We start from the raw sequence: 26,049 nt of genomic DNA on the forward strand, positions 1-26,049 counted from the left end.
ACTGCCACTGACAACACAAACCGTGCACTCACACCTAGCGCTTTGCCTGTGACCACGCCCTCGACAATGGACTCACTAATGCTTCACGAGCTCTACCAATCTCTCCCAACCCAGGTGCCACTGCTTCAGGCCAGGGGCCATCATGGCACTTTGACTCCTGGGACACTTTGCCACCTTGGTCCCGTCGGGTCCGCCGAGTGGCTCCGAACACCACGACCACGTCTCGCCTGCCCTGCCCACCACACATTGTAAACAAACCGCCTCCCATGCTGCCGGCAACATTTCCATCATCACCAACGGCATAGTTCACAAGCTTCGCCTCATGCCAGGCTCCCCGATCTCCAGTAAACCACGTCAACTTTGTCCCGAGTGCCTCTCTGAACTTAAAAAACAAATTTCTGAACTACTAAGCTCCGGCCTCATTGAACCTTCTGCCAGTAGCTGGTCTACACCCATACATATGATACCCAAGAAAGACAGGTCATGGCGCATGTGTCGAGACTACTATCGATTAAAGGCATGAACAATTATGGGCGTTTCCAGCATATTCATATTGACATTGTCAGCCCTCTCCGCCCCTCTAACGGCTTTCGTTATGTTCTCTCGTCTATCGACCGAACAACTCACTGGGTCGAGGCTGTCCCCCTCCTCAATATCATGGCAGAAACTGTTGCTTGAGCTTTTGTCGAGTCATGGGTATTGCGTTTTGGATGTCCAGCTATCATCACGACTGACCAGGGCGGAAAATTTGAGTCAGCCCTGATCAACAAGATTTGTAACATTTGCGGCATCCAGCGCATCCATACCACAGCATATCACCTGCAAAGTAATGGGCTAGTTTAGCGCTGGCACTGCACTTTCAAGGCGGCTCTTCGATGCTGCAACTCTCTATGGATGGAGGCCCTTCCCCTTGTGCTACTCGGCATTGTGCAATCTGTAAGGAACACCTCAAAGGCACAATAGCCGAATTCGTATACGGCCAGAACATTGTTCTCCCTCGTGAACTTATGAGCCCTTTTGTTTCTCTCCCTCAGTCTGACTTACCTTCCTTCGTGGACCGCATCAGACACCACTTCATTATCCTCCACATCCCTCCACCCGCCAGCCATTCCCACCCTAAGGTTGACATCCCGAAATCTCTAGACAACTGCGAGTACGTCATGCTCTGAGATGACACTGTCTGTGCTCCTCTCCAACCTCTATATACCAGCCCATACCGAGTTCTCCGGCGCTCAGCCAACACCTTGACATCCAGATAAAAGATTCAGCTGTTGCAGTCTCTCTCAACAGACTTAGGCCTGCTCATGTTGAGCCCACTTCTACCCCCTTCAGGCCACGACCACGCCACTCACTGTCGTGGCTCATGACACTCCGACGACTCCCTCCATGTTGGACTTACACACTTGGTCAAGTGACTTTCAGCTCCAATCGTCGAGCTCTTCTCCAACCTCATCCTCTACTCTGGTCTCACGCACTCTGTCGAGTGATCACATGCTCCCCACATTGAGCTTACCTACGATCACGCCCTCGCCACCGGGCCCTTCTCCAGTACCTTCGATGTCTCTCCGGTCGCGTCACCTGTCTCACCCTGTCAATGTTTCTCACACCCCCCCCATCTTGAATGTGCCCTCGCTCGAGGTGTTTGTGCCTGTCCCCCCAGACGTAGTCCACGATATCTCTATAATACTACGCGATGACACACTGTTCGTTGTGTGTTTCCCTTCATCTGGTGCTCATGACACAGCCTCCGCCATTCGCTGCCACTTGGTGAAATGTGTTCCCCTCTCGCCCGACATCGACTTGGACATGCTTTGTGTGTTTGCCATGCCCACCGGAGACATCGTCATCGTCGCTCCATTCCTCCCGCAAACCACCGGCCTACCTGTCACTGCACGACCAGCATTCCCAGTATGACGCCTGGCGTGCTTCAATGACTTCCAGGTTTAGTGGCCGGACCTTCCTTCACATCAACTACCCACACCGCTCCCCGACGATGCTGTCGAGTTGACCATGGGCCGGCTCCTGTGGACCACCCCTGCCGACGCCATAGTCCCCCCCCCCCCCCCCCCTCTGGCCTCTCAAGAGTACTCCGTACTGCGGGGGAGGGGGGGGGGCTATGTGGCACTGATGAGGTTGACACCAGTTCAATCTGAGAATCGTCTTTGAACTAAGCTAAACATTATCTTTGTGCAGTTCCGCCATCCAGTTCTTTGTAAGCCTTGCTTGTGTAAAGAGGTGAATAAATGAACTATTGCAAAATGGGTGTATTGTTAGGTGTAACTGACCCAAACTTCTCCCTCAAGGTGATAGATTTTGTACTTGGGGAATATCTCATGTTAAACCATAAGGGACAAGAAAAGTTGCATGATCGATAGCTCATGCCATGGCTCCAGGAAAACAATTTTTGCCATGAAGGCATGGCATGTTTGCCATGACCAGCATTGACAGAGTTTTCCAGGGGAGGCAGTGAATGAAACAGTATGGACATCACAGGGACATCACAGGTCTGTGGGGCAGTGGACTAGCTGGAATGAGATTTTCACTCTGCAGCGGAGTGTGCACTGATATGAAACTTCCTGGCAGATTAAAACTATGTGCCGGACCAAGACTCGAATTTGGGATCTTTGCTTTTTGCGGGCAAGTGCTCTACCAATTGAGCTACCCAAGCACAACTCCGGACCCATTCTCACGGCTTTAACTCCACCAGTACCTCATCTCCTACCCTCCAAACTTCACAGAAGCTCTTCTGCAAACCTTGCAGAAGTAGCACTCCTGGAAGAAAGAGCTCCTGTGAAATTTGGAAGGTAGGAGATGAGGTACTGGGAGAATTAAAGCTGTGAGGAAGGGTTGTGAGTCATGCTTGGGTAGCTCAGTTGGTAGAGCACTTGCCAATGAAAGGCAAAGGTCCCTAGTTCGAGTCTCAGTCTGGCACACAGTCTTAATCTGCCAAGAAGTTTCAATGGGCTAGCTGTTTGTTCTACCACCCATGTGACTTCCAAATTTGTCTGACTAAGCATCTTCCAGACATGAGGGCTGTGCACCAGAAATGGAAGTGAACACATTATTCCTTTGGCCAATTAGATAAAACATTTTAAGAACATTTCCTGATAATCAATAAAACAATCTCTTCAAAGTTTCTTTTCCTTTGCTTAAAGGATAAATGATTGAGTACAAAATCCAAGAATGCCCCAAATAAAAGTGTTTTATAATAAGTATAGCATGGTAGGAAAACAGTCTTCAAAACAGACAGGCGATAAACATCCTAGGAAGTCTTTGAGTAAATAACAACAAATAATTGAGATTTACCTAAAAGGAGTTCATTAAAGGGAACCAAAAACACTTAAAGCTGCTTGATATGAAACCACTAAGCATCAGGCAATGCGGTCCAGGTATGGCCCCAAGTATTACCTAGGGCAGGCCCAATATGTTGCTCACTACACTCCTCCTTTTCTTTAACCAGCCAGTGGGTACACATCCCAAGGCACAACATACAATGATCCTGATTAACAGGGAAGTAACTTTTCAGTAGAAGAAGTAAAAACTTAAGTCATCAGATTACATGCTGGCAGCATAGAAAAAACAGTTGTGATAAGTCAGTGAAACATAATAACGTAACTGGCTATAGCAACCACACAAATTTTTACCTGATTGTAAAGAAGTCTGGCAGCCAACTGAGATTCAGTTTCATATCATGCCACAAGGTGGACACGGAAAGAATTTCTTTTATTTATTTACATGTCAAGTTCCATACGACCAAATTCAGGAGCAAATCTCCAAGATCACGGAAAGTGTCAGTACATGCAGTTACAACGTAAAAGTAATAACAGATAAAAATAAATGTTTATGAACCCAAAAAAAGTCAATTCGTAAGTTTAAGTAAATGCAATCAACAATAGAGCAAGAATCAGCTTGTAGTGATTCAAGAATTTCTGCATAAATTCTAGAACCACTTGGCCTTCTACCGTCTCAAACACACGACATTATAGATATGAGTGCGAGAGAGTGTAATCCTACCTTCTGTGCATCACATGTTTGTGTGTGCAGGTTGGAAATGAGTCGCAAGCAGAATGTGGAAGTTTAGTGAAAGTGGACAGAAGAACCATGGAATGTTAATGTTACTCTGTTCTAATTGTGTTTTGACCATTGTTATAGTAATGTGGACAGTTGAAAAAGAACCATTAAAAACTTTTGTCTTAGCCTTTTCGAAGGGAAGATGTGTGCTAAGATTTACATTGAGAATGGACATGGTGTTTAAACCAACTTTCTCTTATATGTAAGTTAGTTTGTTTCTAACGTTTGGAGACATCAGAGGCTTACGAAGCAGTATATATTTATATGAAGAGTGAGATTTGTATAATGTCTGAAGTTCAAATATATGTCATTAGTTGCAGCAAATGAAACTTTGTATGTCCACTTATTTTTATATGTACAAAGAGTCTTAAGAGATTCCTGCACCTAGCAGCATACTTCAGAGAAGAAGAGCAAGAGAGTTTGCGGCAGCAGGCTAACAAGCAAGGATGGTCAACCAAGCATATCAAGTAAGTCATCTCATAAAAGAAGTGGAAGTTCAGGTATCTACTTTGCAATTAAATTGACATCCAAAACCTTTTGAACATAGGAACTAGTGCAAAAGGACTGGAAAAACAGGAATTTTAAGACCAAAAAACGAGAAAAGAAGCTGTGGTATGTTGCCATAGCAACTAAACCAAACACGACAAATAATTTACTCTGAGACATTGGAACATGCAAGAATATTCAAAAAATCAAAAAATTTGAATTGAGAAATAGAGAAGAAGATTCCAGTGTGTTTCTCTAAGATGAAATTTGCCTAGATCATTTCGACTAAGAAGATCCGGTGCGGGGAGTGGATTGGTCTCACACACATCGCAGGGACACAGATACAGAAACCAACATCTGACACTGCCAGCACCAGCTGCTGTTAACCAGTGCTGACCTGCCCCTACATCCACTCACCGATGCAGTGGAGATTCTCCCCTGGGTGAGCATAAAAGAGAACTTTGTTGTTTTAGTACAAAGTGTTGTTGAGTGAACTTTAATAGTGTAGTTATTATATTTAAAGTTAATCTTTAAATGCTCACGGGGTCTGAAGTTTGTAAAAGTATGGATGAGATACAGCACTTTGGGGAAACTTCAGAACCAGCCATGGCTATGAGAGTGAGTAAAGAAGTGTGTGACTGGTCTGAGTTAGTAAATCTAATCAATGCTCAGAGTTTACAATTAAAAAACCAGAGTGAAGCTTTAAATACTCAATTGAATGCCGAAAGGAAGCTTTAAGTACTCAATTAAATGCTCAACTGAAGGCTCAGAATTAAACTTTAGGTTTTTAAATGCCAAAGTCAATTCACAAAGTAAAGAATTTAGTAATCTATGCGAAGGCATGGGCGCTATGGAGACTGAATTCGATGCATTAAATAATAAAGTACATAATTTAAAAATAGATTTAAAGAATAAATTGACTAGTTCCTTGACCCTTCAGGTAAATCAAATGTTTACTGACCTTAGTCAGAAAGAGAATGATAATTTCCTAGATTTATCAAAAAAGTTGGAATTTAACATTGAAGACAGATGTAATACTGAAGAATCCAAAATCAGTGAAAAGGTAAGATCCTTTAAAATTTATGTAATGTTAAGTTTAATGCTGTAAAGCAGGGACTGAATACTTTAAAAGAGAATGTAGGTAAGCTGAACGAATTAATGCCTGTCATTCAATTGCAAATTACTGTTGTAAGTACATGAGTAGACAATGTAGAAAGAAGCTCCAAAGAGAAAATAGCAAGCTCTGATATCATAAGTGTAAGCAGTCTGGAGGAACAAGTTGAAAAAATTATAGATAGGACAGTCACTGAGAGACTAACATCCGGGAATGTATCGCCTATTACATCTTCCGAACTTACTGATACCAGGAAAGGCATAGGTGACCTGTGGAGAGAAGTCAAGCTTATCCAGGACAATGTAGAAAAGCGAGTAACATCAGCTAATTTTGTGTTAACTAGTGAAGTAGTTACTGATTTGCAATGGGGAGCTAATTCGGGGTTATCAAGAAAATTCCCTAAATTCAAGCCCGATGCAGATGTACATCTGACACATTTCTTGAAAAGGTTTAGCCAATGTTGCTGAAAAATTGGAAAGATTCTAAAAAGATTGAATTTACTTTGGGTTACCTATTCAGGGAAGCCGCAGAATGGGGGACTGTAAATACTGAAAACTTTTCTTCTTGGGCAGATTTCTAAAAGAAATTTAAAGAGAAGTACTGTACTGCAAGTGCCCAGGAAAAGTTAATATCTGATCTGTGGGACCCAAATTTTACAATAACACTTGGGGTACTATGAGGAAGTATTTTGATTGGCATCTAACATGGGCAAAGTATTTAGATAAGTCGATGGAAGAGGAAGGATTAGTGCAAATTTTAATTAAAGATGGCCGATCTATGGGAGGAAAGATATTTTATGTAGTGATTGGAAAACAGTAAAGGAGTTGTCATCTTTTGTTAATGCCCTTGATGCATTAAATAAGGACAGTAATGAAAACTTACACCAAAGTGAAAGTCCGAACTTCAAAAGGAGTAGCAGAAATAACTTTAAAAAACATGAGACTAACTTAGCGAGAGTACACCAATGCAACAAGAAAAAGTATGACGACAATTATCAGAAGAAGTATCCAACTTCAAATTTAAGTCCAGTGAGTGTTCAGAATTTGTACCGAGCAACAATAGCACACAAAATGGTGATGTGCTATCTCATTTCGGTAACCAACCTGTAATTAGTAGTAATTAGGAAAACGTAGTTCAGTCTGGATCCAGGACCGGGAGCCAGGTCGTGGAGATACATTATGAGGCCTTGTTCCATATAAGTATGTTAACTTTACCCACAAAATACTCACAGAGGAATGGTTGCTGCTTGAAGAACAACCTATAATGGCGGGAACGGTGGAAAATTCCGAGGTTAACATATTTATAGATTCAGGGAGTGAGGTATCACTCATCTCCAACGCATTCTTTATTTCATTACAGACTAAGCAGCACTTACCGCTATTGCCAATAACTAGAGTATATGTAGTTGGGATAACAGGAACAGAAAGCAAAATTGTGAAATACGAAACTCAAGTAAACTGTCGTATTGAAAATATATTATTTCGTCAAACACTCATAATAGTGGAGAATATTAATAGGGATGTATGGTTTGGTTTAGATTGTTTATTAGAGTTTACAGTTATCTTAAACTTTGATGAAAATCTTCTTTGTTTTGGTAAAGGGGACAGTGGATACTGGATACCATTTGTGACAGATAACTACATTGGAAAACAAAAAACTGAGTGTCAGTGTTTGCGATTAACGACTACTGAACAATTGTATCCAAAGATTGATAATGTAGATCATGTATCACACCTAACTGACATACAAGACAAAGTTAACGAGTCTCTAATATTAACCAATCAACAAAGACAATATTTATATAAAATTCTTATCGAGTATGAAGTAGTATTTTCCAATCTTCCAGGTAATATCAGTGACTATATCTGTAAATTTAAAATCAAAGATGACACCCCATTCTTTTCAAACCATATCCAATACCTGTAAGTTTGAAAGAAGCAGTTAGGGATGAAATCAATAAAATGATTGATAACAATATTATAGAATGAAGTTCCAGGGTAAAGAACAATCCTCTGGTCATGGTGAAAAAAGCTACAGTTTGGGTACAATTAGAATTAGATGTTCATACACTGAATAGGCATATACAGACCAAGTGAGGCAGACCAATCAATATTGATGAATTGTTATCCACATCTGAAAAGGCAAAGTTCTTTAGCACGATGGATTTGACTAGAGGATATTGGCAAATAAAGTTACATACCGAATCCAAAAAGTATACAGCAATTTTGTTTGATGGTAAATCATTTCATTTCAGTGTTTTGCCATTTGGACTTAATATCTGTGTGGCCATATTTACATGTGCATTAGATGAGGCACTAGGGAGAGAGTTATTAAAGGATTTGATAATATATCTAGACGATATTCTGATAATATCAGCTACTTCGGAAGAACATTGTTTAACTTTGTGCAAGACTTTGAAAAAATTTAAAGAGAAAGGTGTTATGGTGAAACTATCTAAATCATACTTTACGCACCAAAAACTTAAGTTCTTAGGTCATATTATAGGGGTACAGAGAATTATACCAGACCATGAACGCATCAAAGAATGTCCACACCCCAGAAATGTAAGACAGTTAAAAGGATTTATAGGTATGGCCAGATATTATTGACGGTTCATACAAGGGCAAGAGCTAAATGACCTGAGAATTTTATGCTTATTAAAAAAGGGAGTACCGTGGACTTAGGATCAAGGTGCAAATGATGCATTTGAAAATGTTAAAAGAGCGCTTGTTGAATCACCCATATTACATCATCCAGTTATGGGCAAACCATATAAAATTTTGACAGACGCATCTGATTATGGTATTGCTGCTGAACTTTTTCAAGGGGAGTGGGACCTAAATAATGTAGAACACCAAACCATTGCTTTTGCTAGCCATAGTTTAAATAAGTATGAGTTAAAGTACATAGCTACTGAAAAAGAACTCTTGGCCATTGTATGGATTATTTAAAAGTTTCAAACACTAGTATGGGGATCAGAAATCCATGTTTATACAGATCATCAAGCTTTATCCTTTCTAATGAGTAGTTGATTATTAGACAGTAGGTTAATGCAATGGATGTGTTTCCTACAGGAATACGATATTAGGATACAATATGTAAAAGGTTCCAAAAATATTGTACCTGATGCTTTGTCTAGGCTACCAATAGGAATGGAAGAATTAAAACATATGGAAGTACCTGGCATCATTTTTGCAATTAATTTTATGTCAGCAGAATATCCAAACATCAGAGTAAAAAAGATGGCTCAAAGAATAACAGAAAACGTCCATCTTGAACCCTATTTCACACAAATATTTTCAGTGTGTTTCCAGTCCTCCTTACCTTCTAATCAATTAGGAAAATGGAAAACTATAGGTCATAACTTATTTTGGAGAGACAATGTAACATCACAGTGGTGGTGCTTATGTATTCCAAGGGTAACGGAATAGACACTTGTGTGGTAGATTCACACAGGGTTTGGGTCACTTCGGAGTCAAAAAGTGTATAGCCCATATGAATAAGTTCTATTATTTTAAGAAGCTAGGGTATAAAATACCACCTTTAATAAGAACCTGTGAAATTTGCCAGAAAGTGGAAGTACAAAATGTATCCTATTATACCTAAGTCATTACATGATCTCACAGCAGCAGATTTTTTTGGACCAGTTGCAGCAGGAAAGGGAGGGGTATCATACATCTTGGTCATCATAGAGTGCTGGTCAAAGTATGTTAAATTATATCCTATTAAAAAAGCAAATACACAAACAGTTATACACTGTTTACAACAATACTCCCTACAAGTAGGTAAACTAAAACAGTTTCTTACAGATAATGGACCACAGTTTGTAAGTAATGACTTAAAAGAATTCCTAGCACAGGAAGGTATTTGTCAGGTGCTAATATTCAATTATAACCCATCATCAAATCTATGTAAATGAGTAATGAAGGGAATTGGAAAGTTATGTCGCACTTACTGCCGTGAGAAACATACTTGATGGTCAAAAAAAATTAAGGACTTTGAACTCTTCCTAAATTAATTACCACATCTATTGATGGGATGACTCCTTTAGAAGTTATAGGTAAACCTTTTATAGGAGAGCCCCTAAATAAATGTTTTAATTAGCCTGTACAACCGAGTATTGATTACGAAATGAATCAGAAAATAGTTGCTAAGAACTTCGTTGAGAAAACACCAAAAAGAGTAACTGAGGCTAATGAAAAGGCTGTAGAACCTCAGTATAAAGTCGATGACCTGATTCTTATAAGACAACATCTTCAAAGAACTGCTCTGAAAAAAGAGACCCATAAGTTTCCATACTGAGTACAAACAGTGACCCATCCTAAGACATTATTTTTAGTAGATCCCACAACTGGATCAGAAAAGTGGAAGTACAATGTAAAAGATGTGAAACTGTATGTCCCACCAGGATGTTAACATTCCGAGTTAATGGGCGGAGTGACGACCACCGGATCCCGAGTTGTTTTCGGTGTTTCTTCCAATGTAGTTTTCCTGTGCCAAATTCCTTTAAAAACTTAAACTAATCTGTCATCTATTCCTAAATTCTTAAACTATCCTGTAATCTTATATCTTAGAAAACCGGATATGACAGTCAAATAAAAATAATCCTAGGGAATCGCAAGTAAAAAGTGATATTTAGATAAAGTGAACTGAATGGAATATTATGCTTGTAGAAAATATAATATTGTGTGCCTAGTTGAACAACTAATATATTATAGTGTATAGATTTTCTATTTTGTATAGAATATTTTATACCTTTTGTGTGATGTGATATAGATGGGATGGTTTGTATTAAGTTTGAAAAGGGTGGGTGTCGTAGATAAAAGCATGGTTTACAAGAGCAAATAAATCGTGGCTAACACAAAACATACATCACACCTTTCAACCAACCCTTGCAAACAAGTGTGCCTGATTCTTCACCATTTGCCATTTCCATAGGATTGCTAAGATTTCCCTCAGGGAGCTCAAGGGTGAAGGTGGGAATGTCCATTCTGTAGAAGACGATTTAACACCAAACCTCCTCCGGTATCTCACTCAAATACCTGAGAGGTAGGGATCCTGGGGAAGGGGGTTGGGAAGGGTTTCCTGTCTTTGGTGCTATTTTCTTCCTCCTCTTTGATCTTAGCAACGACATCTATTTTTTTTTTTATTTCTCACTTCTCATTTGAGGACTTATCTATTTTTTTCCTTTTTCCATATTCACAAACTTCTATTGCTAAAGTCCTTCCTGGTTCCTGTGGTTTCTAATAACCTACATCTTATCTTTAGATAAGAAGGCTGGAGAATCAGACTACACAAACACACATCTGCATACACACAGTCTGGAAACCTGTTGCAATGTGAGAACCGCCATGTGTGGTTCTACATTGTTTATTATTATTATTATTATTATTATTTGTTGTAGGTATATATACAAATAGGTGTGTATAAAGAAAGAATAGTGGTGATCCACTCATGTGCATAGAGGGACAAAGATATGTGAGTTAGTGGAATAACTATAAAGCAGTAGTGAGTAGGGGTGGCCTTCATTCCATTCTGGTAGGTACGCCCCTTTATAAAACACCCCAATTTTTCAGGCCACAGGTCATCCTATCTCCATGTAGGTATGACTGCTCTATATACTTAGCAAATGCCAGGTACACCCCCCCTTATCTTTCTGAGTAGGTCTCACAGTTCATTACCATAGTATACACTTCTACATATACTATAATTAAGTATTCTCTGGTAAAGATACAAAGAAAGAAGGCCTACTCAGAAAGATAAGGGGGGCGTACCCAGCATTTGCTAAGTATATAGGGCAGTTTTACCTACATGGAGATAGGATGACCTGTGCCCTGAAAAATAGGGGTGTTTTAAAAAGGGGCATACCTACCAGAATGGAAACAAGGAAGAGGTGTGAGCAAAGAAAGAGAATGTGAGCTAGAATGGAATTAATCATGATAGTCATTTAAGAAAAGTCAGTGTAATTAATACTCTGAGGAATTGATGGATTGTAGGATAGTGGAACTTAAATAGTGTATGTAGACATGGTATCTATGGAGAGTATAGAATCTGAGGAATAGATGAGGGCTGTAGGGAATAAAAGATGTATTAGAAAGTGAATGGGAAGTGTAAAATAGATTTGTATCTTTACCAGAGAATACTTAATTATAGTATATTTTAGAAGTTTATACTACGGTAATGAACTGTGAGCCTACTCAAAAAGATAAGGGGGGCGTACCCGGCATTTGCTAAGTATATAGGGCAGTCGTACCTACATGGAGATAGGATGACCTGTGGTCTGACAAATAGGGATGTTTTATAAAGGGGCATACCTCCCAGGATGGAAAGAAGAAGTGCTCTCATAAGGTCAACCCATAGGCAAGGTATAGGTACTGATCCTATGAGAAAGGGACAGTATTGTGACAAAAGTCACAAAATTTTATAGGAATTATTCTGGAAAGTATGAATTCTATGCACAACTAGCATTATTATGTTTCATATAAATAATGAGGGTCAAAAGAACACTTTCATTTCACCCAGAGTTCCTCCAAACTACAAGCTACAAACTGGTAAAAAGAATGAGAACAGAAAATAGAATACTCAAGTGTCATGAACACGTGAAGTGTACAATTGGAAATAAAGAAAAAGTCTGATGATTGCTAAATACTTATCAATCTACTAAATCACAAATGAATACTCTGTTCTTGATATCAAAGTAAAGTGAGAATAAAATAAAGAAATGCTCAGCTAAAAATTGTTCTAGAGAAAACAGTGGGTTGTTATTGAAGTGGAACATGTATATATAAACCTATGTAAGAAATGTATACTCCTAAAATGTAAAATGTTATCATTTGTGATATGATTATGTATAAAATATCATCTGTTCAATCTGATGTGGGGAGGGGGGGGGGGGGGGGGGAATATGTAGTGATTTGAGAATTTCTGCATAAATTCTAGAAGCACTCGGCCTTCTACCATCTCGAACACATGATATTTTATATACAAGTGCAAGAGAGTGGAATCCTACCTACTGCATGTCACATGTTTCTGTGTGCAGGTTGGAAATGAGTCGCGAGCAGAATGTAGACACAGCAGACAAACTACACTGACAAGTACTCGTCTATCGATCTATGGAAGTTCAGTGAAAGTGGACAGAAGAACTATGGAGTGTTTATGCTACTCTGTTCTAATTGTGTTTTGACCATTGTTATAGTAATGTGGACAGTTGTAAAAGAACCAATGAAAACTTTTGTCTTAGCCTTGTTGAAGGGAAGACATGTACTAAGATTTACATTGAGAGTGGACATGGTGTTTGAACCCACTTTCTCTAATATGTAAATTAGTTTTTTTCTATCATTTGGAGACATGAGAGGCTTTGAAGCAGTAGATACTTGTATGGTGAGTCAGCTTCGTAAAGTGTCTGAAGTTCAAATATACATTGTTAGTTGAAGCAAATGAAACTTTATACGTCTACTTACTTTTATAAGTAGAAAGAGTCTTATGAGATTCCTGTACCTAGCAGCATACTTCGGAGAAGAAGAGAAAGAGAGTTTGCAGCAGCAGGCTAAACAGCAAGGAAAGTCGGTCAAGCATACCAAGTAAGTCGTCACGTAGAAGAAGTGGAAGTTTGGATATCTACTTTGCACTTAAATTGTCATCCAAAACCGTTAGAATATGTATGTTATTACTCCCTGAAAATCTGAATACTCTACTCGGAGTGGTTTCTGAGATTTAAGGAAAAATGCAACAGAAAATGTAAATTTTCAGGAACGGCTTCTAATGTTTCAAAAGACTGTAACTCACTTAATATATGCTTAGTTTTTTATTTTTAGTCACTCAGAAGCACCCTGCACCTTGCCGTATATCATCCTCTTGATCTTTTTCCAAGTTTTTTCTTCTTTTCTTCTTTATGGACTCCTTAGTGGCCAACTGTGCTGCATACTCTGCTTTATCAATGCGAACCTTGTTCATCTGCTCAAGCTCTCTGATGCAGTTTGCTCCAGGATTAATTCACATATGCTGTAGCACTTTCACTCTACCAATGTTGTCATCATTAAAAGCAATAACAGTATCACTGAGCCCCCACTTTAGTGTCTTCATGCCAACAAAAACATTTTTGGTAAGTGAGTCTATATAAGATTAGTGAACGACTCATTTGGATTTTGAGTCTGACCATGCAGACATGTCTTCAGTAATTCAGGATTTGCCAAGTCTCTTTAAATAGGTTTTATGATATCCATGACTGCTGCTGGACTCAAATGTTTATGGCTGTATGAACTGTTTGAGTACTGGCCATTACAGTAATTGCACCATGAATCAGGTCCAGGAGGGCAAAGGTGGTGTACTGCTTTTTCATCAGTTGGCAGTCTTTGGAAGAAGGTAGCCCATACAGTTTGTGGAAGAAGGTAGCCTGCTTCATTTTCAACAAATCCTCAGTATTATTTCTAATGACCATCCCATAATACTGCTGTAGTTCATCAATCATTTTGTCTGTCACTTTTCCTCAGAAAAATGTTAGCACTTTGACATACAACGCGTGTTTATACTATGAAATTATATGATACTGTTTTTGACAGTGCTACCAATACAAACATTTAATTTAATCTTTATAACACAGCAATCCACAGCCTTCTATATAAAGAATTACCAATTTTATTAGAAACTAGAGTAATGCATGTAAAAATTTTAACATTTTCAACTGGTATAGATTATATTTAAAAAAAAATTGAAATACTCCCCATGTGAGTTTATAAGTGATATATATTTATCATTTTATTCATAAAATTGCAAATTTTATAACAAGATAAAAATCTGAAAATGTGAAAAAAAAATTTTTCCCATTCTAAACCCCTTAACATCTTTTTCTACAACACTCAATATTTAACTAGTCAAGATGATGGAAGGAAAAGTAGTCAATAACAAAGAGATGTAAAAACATTCAAATTTTGTGAACTTCTTTCTGTTCGGTGATGTATGCCTACATTAGAAGTTTAATCTTATGTGCTTCAGTGTATACCTCTTAAATGAAATAATGTTTCAGATTCTCAACTTATTCCACAATCATGATGACTGTTTCATATTCTATCTGAGAAAGAAATATTTGTGCAGCTATCTTTCTTGATAATTACATATTATGTAGTCTTCTTTCATGACATGTTCTGCATCCCTTAGAGTCTCGTCACAATGGATCTTTGGAATAAAAAAATGTATTTAACTAACTTAATTTAGTCCATTTGACATTAATATGGAAAAATTAGATGCAGTACCAATGGAAATAATTACAGCCAAAGAAAAAGTAATGCAAAAGGAATATGCAAAAACTTTTCCTGTATATCTGGAGAGGAAGATATTTCCTGTAAACTGCTTGAGCTCCATAATTGGCGTCCATCACAAGGAAGCAACAGGATGATATAAAAACTCATAGATCTGTCAGCCTTCTCATCACATGCATAAGGTGTTCACGAAAATTAACCACAGAAGTAGATAGAACACAACTTACTTACATGTTACACTTGTAATTTATGAAAGAAAATTGTAGAACACAGATTCTGAAAATACTTTTGACTCAATTTGCACAAAAATTGTAGTATCAGCCTTTGAGAAACAAGACACTAATTTAGTCAAAGTGAGGATACTAGATTTATGTATTCATCAGTCAGAGTTCACATGATATGGAAAATCCTGGCAAAATGTATGTAATTTAGAAGTAAAGTTGAGAACTCAGCATATAGTACAGGTGTTGATCATATGGAACTGTATGGTTCCAGAGACCTTTCCAAGTCTCACACATCTATTATGTATATGTGCAGACTGAAGGAATGGATGAAAATTTGTACCATGGCCATTATTCAAACCCCAGTCTCTTGCTCACTAGTCAGATGGGCTAACCACTACATCACCCTGGCACAGTGGCTTTGCACAACTACATGGACTGTCCTCCGTACTCCAAATTCTCATTCACACCTCAGGCATTTGATATTCCCTCTAAACTTGAACAGCACTGCAGAGACCCTCCAGTTGTATTGGAATTGCTACTCAGCATCAAACAAAGTGGGGGATCTTCCCTGAAACCCAGGCATAGGTGTTCTAATAAAATGAAGCTATATGATTCCAGAGGCTTTTTCACATCTCAAACATCTATAAACATCTATGATGTTTAGGCCTATATACGTAATAGGTGTATGAGACTTGTAAAGGTCTCTGGAGCTGTATAGTTTCATGTGATTAAAGCACCTTTGCCTGGGTTTCAGGCAGGCTCCACCATTTCATTTGATGCTGAGGTGCCATTCTGATACACCTGGAGAGCCTCTGCATAGATGTTTGAGTTTAGGGGGAACACCAAGTGGGCTGAGATGTGATAAGGAGTTTGTATTGATAAGGGAGGAGTGCAATAGTAATCCATGCAGTTGGGCAAAGTATGGTGTAGTGGTTAGTGCAGCTGCCTAATGAGCAGGAGACCTGGGTTCAAAACCTGGCTTTGGTACAAATTTTCATTTGTCACTTCAGTCTGCATATATACATCATAGATGTTTGAGACATGAAAAGGTCTCTGTAACCATATAGTTTCATTTGATTAAAGCACCTATGCCTGGGTCTTATGCCAGATCCCCCAATTCATTCGATGCTGAGGTGTTATTCCAATATAGCTGCAGAGCCTCTGCACTGCTGTTAGAGTTTAGGGGGAATATCAAGTGTGCTGAGGCATGAATGGGAATTTGGATTGAGGAGGGAGGTGTGCTAGGGTTGTCCATGGAGTAATGCAAAGCATCTGCACCACAGTGGAGTTATGGTTAACATATCCCCCTAGTATAGTGAGAAGAAGACCCATGTTTGAATCCTGGCCTTGGTACAAATTTTCAACCTTCACTTCATCCCGAAAAAAAAAAAAAGAAAAAAAAAAACATCATACAGGTGCTGAGTCATTGACAGGCAATAAACAGATTTGTTTGTGTGTCAGGTAATGATCTAATGCCTCCACTATTTTCTGAATTGTTACTTTACTGTTAAATCTGTCAGACTTCATGTGGAAAGTGAGAAACTATGAACTGAATAAGGGCAAAAGAAGGAGATTTTGTAATGCCATAAAACTGGTTTTGTTATGCCATCAAATTGTTGATGTTTGCATTTGTACTATTGTAACTAACACAGTCACAAGTATTGCCTAAATTTATTATGCCTTTAGTGGACTTTTATTCAATGCATTTAATTTTCTTTCAAAAGAATCTGATTGTGGCTGCCCTCCCTCCCCCCCCCCCCCCCCCCCCCCCCCTCCCCATCTGCCAACAACGCAGAATATAAATTGGTCATTGTTGCGCCTACCAAGCAAGCCACAGATTCTGAAATGACAATCTCCATGATGCCACATTGATACTGTTCTTTTTAACAATAAATAACTTTTTTTTTAGAGTAACTTGAAAGCTTTTCACAAAACTAATAACTCTTGTACATTAACACTGGAGTGCATTGAGAGAAAAAATTATAAATCATTTTTTTCTTATGTTAACTGCATTTTCTTGAATGTGCTATCTAAAGGAAAATTTCATACCACTGTAACTGTTCTAAGCAATCCTAGAGGTATTCTTCACAACTCGAAACAGGAAAAAAGCAAAATGAGTACTGTATCTATGGTACATACCTGAATCACCTTCATTTTGCAGATGACATTTTAATGTTTAAATCTAGGCAGATAAACCTCAACAACTAATGGAAGAGTTTATAGAGATAGTGTGAAAGTAGCTTGAAAATTAACCATGATAAGACTTAAACAACATGTCATTGTCACATCATAAGATAATTATACAAATTAACTATGAAGTCATAAAACCAACTGATGATTTTCTGTATCTGCATTAGATGAAGGTAATAGCCAGACAGACAGGAAAAGAGAATAGAATATTAAAAGTAGTCTGGATTGCTTTTGGTAAAGTAAATGGTTTTCAAATAAATGTTTACAATATCTCTGGAAGTCATTGTGCATTTCCAGATTTGACTTATGGCAGAAAGACATTTAGTTTTACAGCAAAAACCATTCAAAAATGAAGGGTTGCTCAATAGGCAATGGCAAAGTGCTTATTGATTATCACCAAGAGATGTAGGTCATTTAACAAATAGATCAGACAACAAAATGAGATGGAAAACATAATTATCACTGCCACTGAAAATAAAGTAGGGGTAAGCAGGACATTAAGCCAGATGAGTGGATAGTAAATAAGTTAAGAAAGTTCCTTACTGGATCTCAAGAGATAAGGAGAAACTAAGTCAATGACCTAAGGGAGAGTGAGCAGATGAGATAACTAAGTGTAGGTGCAACCTGTATGTGTACAGCTGAGAAGCCTGATGAATTGAAAGCTAAAGAGAACGCCTTTGTTCAAACTGGATGTCAGATAACAGGCCAATGAAACCATAATGAACCAGAAAATAAGAAATAGAGTTACAACAACCATGATTCTAAGAAAATGACTCTACAATCTTTGCTCACTAGTGTTGTGAAAGCGTCATTGTGAAGTTAGGTCACTTTTTGTATAAATGCATGCACCAAAATAAAGCTGTGCATCTTGGATAGAAACATCATAACAGCATCCATTTTGACACTAAATGCATACATACATACATATATATATTAATCCTTGTTCTGTTGATTATGAGTATGACATTTCATAATGATGCGGAATGTGTCATTTTAACATAAGGTTTCTTTACACAAAATACATATATTTTTTACAGTTACTACTTCACATCTAAAAATTTATCTGAAGTACCTAAAGTGTGGTAAAAATCTACAAATGTAAAATAAAGTATTAAAAACATGTTGATGGCTGGTAAAGGCTGTCAGATTGTCAGATTGTCTTCATATATTGCTTCATGTAGTCACTGTTGACCACCTGAATTTAAAAAAGATTATGTTTCAGAAATAAATACATATGAGATTAGTAAACCAAAACTGAATGGGATTCAACACTTCTTGGCAATGCTGGACTGTGACTGAACTGTACAACCTTGTTAACATACAAGATGAGAAGCAAATAATTCCCCTCACCTGCATCATCTTGTATAATCAATCACTTTCATGATATCCTACAGTGTTATATTGTATACATTTATTGTTATTTAGCTTGTAAAGCTCATTTATTTGTCAATTACTATAAGTTTTTCTGTCTTAAGCTAACTGTAATTAAAGAGTATCCGTTTTGCTCTTATTTATTAAGTACCTTCTATGGTAATTGGTATTTTTGCTTCTTGTTTACATGTTATGGTGTCCATTCCTTTTACTTTTGTTGTCATTGGAGGACTTCAGAATACATAAAGAAAAGGATAAACAAAAAATTGCCATAGAAACTGATTTATAAATAAAAGTGAAACACAACTGATGAAACATTCTCATTAGACTAGAATAGATTAGACTCAGGTTTTGTTCCATAGATCCAAAAAATGAGATGATTCTCATGGTTGTGGAACATGTCAAAAAGTATAAAACAGATACATAGATCATTTGAATATAATACCTACTACTGATCATTTGTCAGGAGATTGTCAAAATAGATGAATACAATGTGGTAATTTGATAAGCTAATATTTACAGAATTAACACACTGTCAGAATGAAACATTGTTATGCACTATTAATATTTGACTGTAGTAACCCTGAGATGGAAAGACCAATAATAATTTTTATGAAATAGCTATGATGGTCATGCAAACAAACCCTTTTTTTTTATTTATTTTCCCATGGAGAACTTTCATAATAAAAACCAAGAATGATTTTCAAACAGAAAGGAAGTCAGCAATGAGTTGCAGTTCAGTCTTACTAAAGATTTAGATTTCAGCTATAATAAAGCTATGATCAGTGCATATGAACTAAGGCATGTGGACTCAGCAGGCTTGTAAACAAGCTATATTGTAGCTGAAATGTAGATCTGCAATAAAGTAGAGACTGAATCATGACTGATTGCTGACTTTCTTCCCATTTGAAATACAGCACAGTTGCTGTGCACAACAGAGCCAATCGAATCCAACCTGAACAATGATATTGAAAAAAGATATGTGTAGTTAATGCATAAAGGACATAATTAGAAAAATTAACAGTTAAATGTCTTAATTTTCTAAATGTTTGTCTGATATTCTATAATAAACTTACCATTTTAATATAACCTTTCGAATCCAAGAGGAGATTTTCAGGTTTCAAATCACGATAGATGAAACCACGAGTGTGTAGATAGTCTAGTGCTTCCACTACACAAGCTGTCATGAAACGAGCTGTCTTCTCATCAAAAAGATGACGTCTCTGAAGTAGAGAAAATACATCACCTCCAAGACATGGTTCCATCAAAAAGTAAACATACCTTGAATCACGATATGTCCGATACAACCTGTAGAAAAACAAAAAAACTGTGTAAATTCTATTATTTGCAAATGTTTTTTTCTTCCAAACGGAAACACAAAGTGGGGTATTTAAGAACTGACATAAATGAGAAAGTGTCGCTGTTGCTCATTTATCTAATTGCACTAAATGTTTGTACGAGACTACATGCAATGGAGCTTTTCATCATACACATCCAAAAAATGATTAACAGTACAGGGGTTCATATCATTTACTTATGAAACATCTAATTCGCACAATTATACACAGCACCCATGATAAACTAGATATCAAGTAATGTTCAAAACTGTTTTGTTATTTGGATTTAGTGTAACCTAATTATGAATTTAAAACAATGAATATCACAATAAAGACCAATTGCAAAGAATACCAATGAGACTGGAGTTAATAGAAAAAATCCTTGATTGTAAGTTCACAACTAGCAACATGTCCAATTAAAAATGTGTGGAACAGTATGAGTGAGAAGACATTCCAAGAACTTCTGAACTTCTTAAGCAAAACAGACTTTCTTAGCACAGGGGAGTAAATACACTCTAAGAAGAAAAAAAGGCACACCACAAATGAATTATCCAAATTTGATGGAAATCGTTAGATGTCATGTACTTGTCAGACAAACAAATGATTAGAACTTCAGAAAATTGGATGATTTTTTTTTTTTCAAGAGAAAGTTCTTCATGAACTTAGCACAGTAGTAACATGTTGGTCTCTTTCTCGCACTTGTGCCCTATGCAATTGGCGTGTTAGACCACCAAAATTCGGAGCTGGTTGGAGGGCGCTCCCTATAATACTCCAAACATTCTCAGTTGAGGAAGGATCTGGTGACCTATCTGACCAAAGTAAGGGTTGGCAAGCAGGAAGACAAGCAGTAGAGACTCTCATCTTGTGTGGCTGGGCATTATCTTGCTGAGATATGAGCCCAGGATGGCTTGCCATGAAGGGAAAGAAAATGGGGGGTAGAATATTGTCGATGTACTGCTGTGCCATAAGGGTGTTGTGCTGTAAGGGTGCCACAGATGACAACCAAATGTAGCCTGCTATGAAATGAAATGGCAGCCTGGACCATCACTACAGGTTTTTGGGCTGTATGGCGCATGACAGTCAGGTTGGTATTCCAACACTGTCTGCAGCATCTCCAGACATGTCTTTACTGGTCACAAGTGCTCAATTCAAAGTGCATCTCATCACTGAGGACAATTCAGCTCTAGTGAATGAGATTCCAGGACCCAGTGACCAGCAAAGACATGTCTGGAGATGCCCCAGACAGTGGTGGTGTACCAACCCAACTGTCCTCTGCCATATGGTCTGACACACAGAAGTCATGGGCCGAGTGCCATTTCATTTCATAGCAGGACCCATTCGGTTGTCATCGCGGCACCCTTACAGCACTGTGGTACATCGATGATCTTCTACACCCTGTTTTGTTGCCCTTCATGGCAAGTCATCCTGAACTTACATTTCAGCAAGATCATACCCTCCCACACACACCCAGAGTTTTCACTGCTTGTCTTCATGCTTGCCAAACCCTAGCTTGCCCAACAAGGTCACCAGATTATTAAAATCTGCTGCAATCCAACTGGAACCAATGTGTGAACATTTCTGACCCTACAAAACTGCTGAATATATCATTTTTTTCAGATGTAAGAAAAGACAGAAATCAGTAAAAACAAGATAAATTCTGTAGAATAGATTTTCAGTTGCTCAGAGTAATAAAGTTATACATTATTCTTCTTATTTTTTAAAGAAAATGTAGTTCACCATGTTTGTAATGTCAATAAAATAATACATTCATGCAACATATTTGTGGAGGTAAACTGTTACAAAGAAGCCATTATAGCTTTATTTCTGGTGTTTGTTGTATTTGTAAGTTACTGTACACTTTTTCAGAGGTGTTAATAAACATGCAGTTCAAAAATCTCTGTCATTTTGCAGTTCTACAAGCTAGTTAGTTACAATAATATGAGGATATTTTGGCCATTTCTAATTCTCATTCTGATCTTATCCTTAACCTATGCAGTTCTGCTTGAAAGTATCTGTATTGCATGATGATAATAAATGTTATACGTTTCATATAGTGGAGATGCTGAGTCGCAATAGGCACAATAAAAAGATTCACACAATTAAATCTGTCGGACATTAAGGCCTTTGTCAGCAATAGACACACATACACACATGCACACACACACACACACACACACACTCACATAAACGCAACACTGCAGTGTGGTCTCAGCTCTCTGAGACTGCAGATGAGTGTGCAAGCTGCTTTTTAGGTGTGTGTGTGTGTGTGTGTGTGTGTGTGTGTGTGTGTGTGTGTGTGTGTGTGTGTGTGTGGGTTTGTGTGCACGTGTGTATGTGTGTCTACTGCTCCAATCTGGAAAGGCTATTTATTGATATGCATTATGGTCACATTTATTTTGGTGAAAATTCAAGGCTGCAGCTTAGCAATCTTTTCCAAAGATAAAAACGTGTAAAAGATTCCAACAAAAATTATTTTGCTTCACATCAAGCTGACAGATATGACAAGCAGATATAACATCATATATTTCTACTTGCAAATACATGACGCATTAAAAGATACAAATATGCCATGATTTGTTCTACAATTTGCCAGAAAATGTGACACTAGAATCTAACTGTGTGATGTGTGCACTTATATCAATTTATTCGACATATCAAAAACACTTGTAATGGTAATTAAAGTAGCAGGACCATGGTTGTAAAAGAGGAGCTGTATTTTTTTACAGTTACCAGAGAAGGACAATGAAAAATTAAAAACAATATTTTCTAGTAGACTAACAAAATATACAATTAACTCCCAAAAAGGTTAAATAAATAACTAAAACCAATAAATTTAAAATGACAAAATATAACCTATTAAATATGCAATATACCCTGTCAGTTCTGAAAGTTTTGAGGCTGGATTAATGAAAAGTATTTAAAAGTTAGGGCTGTCATTTTAATACTTCAGGTGTCCTATATAGTACAGTGGACAGATTATTCATACAACCAAGTGAAACTGTCAGCAAACTTCCTCTTTAGGATTTTGCTCGAGTAGTGTGTCCCATTGGCTTCAATATTGGTTATGTTGGCCAAACATTGTCCCTTTATGGGAATTTCTGCTCTTTGTCATTTTGTGGTACATTTGTATTGAAGTCAATAAGTCTTGTCCCCCATGATGATTTTTCTCTGAGAAGAGAAGTATGTTTTCAATTCCAGTCAAGTTGTGGCAGGTATCGACACATCGTCGGGACTCATGTGCAGGATAAATTTTGCACAAACTTTTCTCCTCTTCAGAACTTTCTGGAGAAGGTTTTGAACACTTCATTTGGAGATATTTACTCCATTGAGACTTGTGACATAACAATGCTCAATTGCTGTCGCTGTACATCTACTATTGAACACTGCCTGCTCACATCTTATTGGTCAAATGTATGTATGTTTTTTTACAGTTGTTAGTTGAAGCTGACATTGTAATTACTCCACTGATGCTACCTATAGGCCAGGAATCAAATCAGTCTCATAACTTTTTGGAAGGACTGTGTACACTACCAGGTAACTTCAGAAGTTGGTAAAAGTGAAGCCTGTGAAATATGTCTGATTACTAGTTACTCAGTATGAGTGAATAATGTAACATTAATTTTGATATTATCAGCTAACCTATTTGCACATGTGTATATGTATAAAATAATATTAACTCAGTAAATAAAACCTTGTGAAAGTAATTCTGTTAGTAATTAGATGCTTTCATATATGAGTACATTCATTTTTAATTGTGTTACAGAACAGTATTACACTGACTTGTCTAAAATCATTGTGGAATGATGTATGGATCTACAGACTACTACCTAACAAGTATGTCATTTCATACAAACACCTATCAGAAAGACTATATCCCGAATTCCACTTGACTTCACTCACAGAACGTAAAGAAACATTTATGTATTCATTAACAGAAACAACACAGTATTAAACTTAGATCACAGTAAACTATGGACACAAAACACAAAGATGTAGCACTGTATGACAACCTTGATATGAAAGGACAGTCTTTGCATCGAAGCATAACATTCTTCTCATTATAAGCATGCTGTTCTTGCTGTTGTTCCACAACATATGATTTTTTCAGCTTCTTCAGTGCAAACACAAGATTTTTATTGGTTCGGCTCACTACTAACTCAACTCTTCCAAATCCTCCAACACCAAGAGTAGCTATCTCTTCAAGATCAGAAAGTTTCAAATCTTCATGCTCTGGAAAAGTACAATATTTCTTTCTAAATTTCTCCATTGTGAAATAATGGCACAAATGACATTTATTCAACCACAGTTATATATGCACTCATGACTGAGAGGAATGTGGGTAATTAAAAAAAGAAAATAAAAAAAGTTCACACTGAATTAACCCTGAATTATCTGAAAAATTTTTCCTTTCTTCCTTGCCTCCACCTTTTTGGGATCATACCATAATAATTTTGTTCAAAATGAACAAACATTTTATTTATAAATTTAGTATATATTGCATCTACAACTGACAGATTGTCAGCCTGACGATAGAGCAGTAGCGGAATAAATATTATGTGCTGCAACTTGTTTCCAATATAGTATTACATTTAAGCTGGTAGTGTGTTTTCTGCACAATATTTATATGACCAACCCAACATATTTTTCATGTTTTATGTGCCATGTCCTTATGCATATTTACTGCCTGGGTTCTACAGTCTCAATGACATGCGGAGATTTGACCACTTGACAAACTGATAGTGGAAGGCTAGTGGTTGCTCCATTGACGGTCTACAATTTAGAGGAAAATGAGCAGAGTAATATATGGGCAAATAATAGGAATATAGAACATTAAGGTTCAAGTGTAACAATAAGCAATCATTTTAAAAAATGTTGTTGTACTATAAATGTAATGTCTGTTGTAAGAACAACTTTTAAACCAATCAAACTGAAAGATACAGATAAGGGCAATGAACACACATAATCAAGAGGAGGATGAAGAAGTAATTAAGTCAACAACAACATGGACAGGACATGCTGCTACTCACCACATAGATGAGGTGTTGAGATGCAGAGAGGCAAAATGAAAAGGACTGCCAAAATATAATGCTCTCAGACGAAGTCCTTCATCCAAAATGAAAATCACACTTATAAATACAATATGGCAGGAGGCCCAAAAGGCTGGAGACAGTGGCAATGTGTGTGCGAGTTGAGCTTGGATGATTGTGAGTGTGTTTTCTACTTTGGAAGAAGGAAAATGTCCAAAAGCTTAATATTTTAGCAGTCTCTTTCATTGTGCCTGCTTGCAACTCAACACCTTCTCTATGTTGTGAGTAATGTATCCTTTCCATATTGTTGTTATTCCATACTTGACTTTACATTGCCTTATTAAAGTAATAGAATATTATTATTGGGTAGAAACTAGTCACTTTTCAGAAAATGATAGGCTAAGTGATTGAAACGATGACTTAAGAATTAAATAGCTAGTGACAGAGCCAGATAAGAAAGATATGAACACTGTGTTAACTGAAGAAAATTTAAATGTAAATAGATGTAGAAACAATTCTGAAAGAGGGAGGGGAGAAAATGATGATGTGTTTCTGATATTACAGAGAATGATAGCTATGTTGATTCGTAGGCTAAACGATGAACAGAAGAAATATTTTATTTTTTTCAAGGAAAAATTGAAAGCACTGGGAATGGATGGAATATTAGTAATTGTAAAAGTGTTGTTGCAATACCTAACAAAAATGTTGAGGATTTACATAATATTACTGACAGTGTGACAGCTATTTAGTCTATAATTGAATTTCTTGAGAAAAACCATTCTTATGATGATATTTTTGTTACCTGATAAAATGGAGAAAGTTGTATTATTTATTTATGAACTTGGTGACAGTAGTGATGCCATTAGTAAAGATAAAAAAATTCAGAAAAGTAATTATCAATGAGTGTAAAACTATGTATCATTAGTGACAGCATAAGATTAGGTACTCTGTTATTGAACAACTGATAGGTAAGTG

General features: G+C 37.3%; 1 protein-coding gene across 1 annotated transcript in view; it reads right to left on the reverse strand.

The window, feature by feature from the left end:
• Positions 1-26,049, reverse strand: part of LOC124793088 (cGMP-dependent protein kinase, isozyme 1-like) — a 405,887-nt gene that overhangs the window by 118,425 nt on the left and 261,413 nt on the right. Inside the window, exons 10-11 of the mRNA XM_047257993.1 lie at positions 24,058-24,277; positions 19,787-20,018 (exon numbers count right to left, since the gene is read on the reverse strand). Of these exons, the coding sequence (XP_047113949.1) occupies positions 19,787-20,018; positions 24,058-24,277 (452 nt within the window). The remainder of the gene's footprint in view (positions 1-19,786; positions 20,019-24,057; positions 24,278-26,049) is intronic.

Source organism: Schistocerca piceifrons, chromosome 1, assembly GCF_021461385.2.
Source record: "Schistocerca piceifrons isolate TAMUIC-IGC-003096 chromosome 1, iqSchPice1.1, whole genome shotgun sequence".
NCBI classification, from domain to species: domain Eukaryota; kingdom Metazoa; phylum Arthropoda; class Insecta; order Orthoptera; family Acrididae; genus Schistocerca; species Schistocerca piceifrons.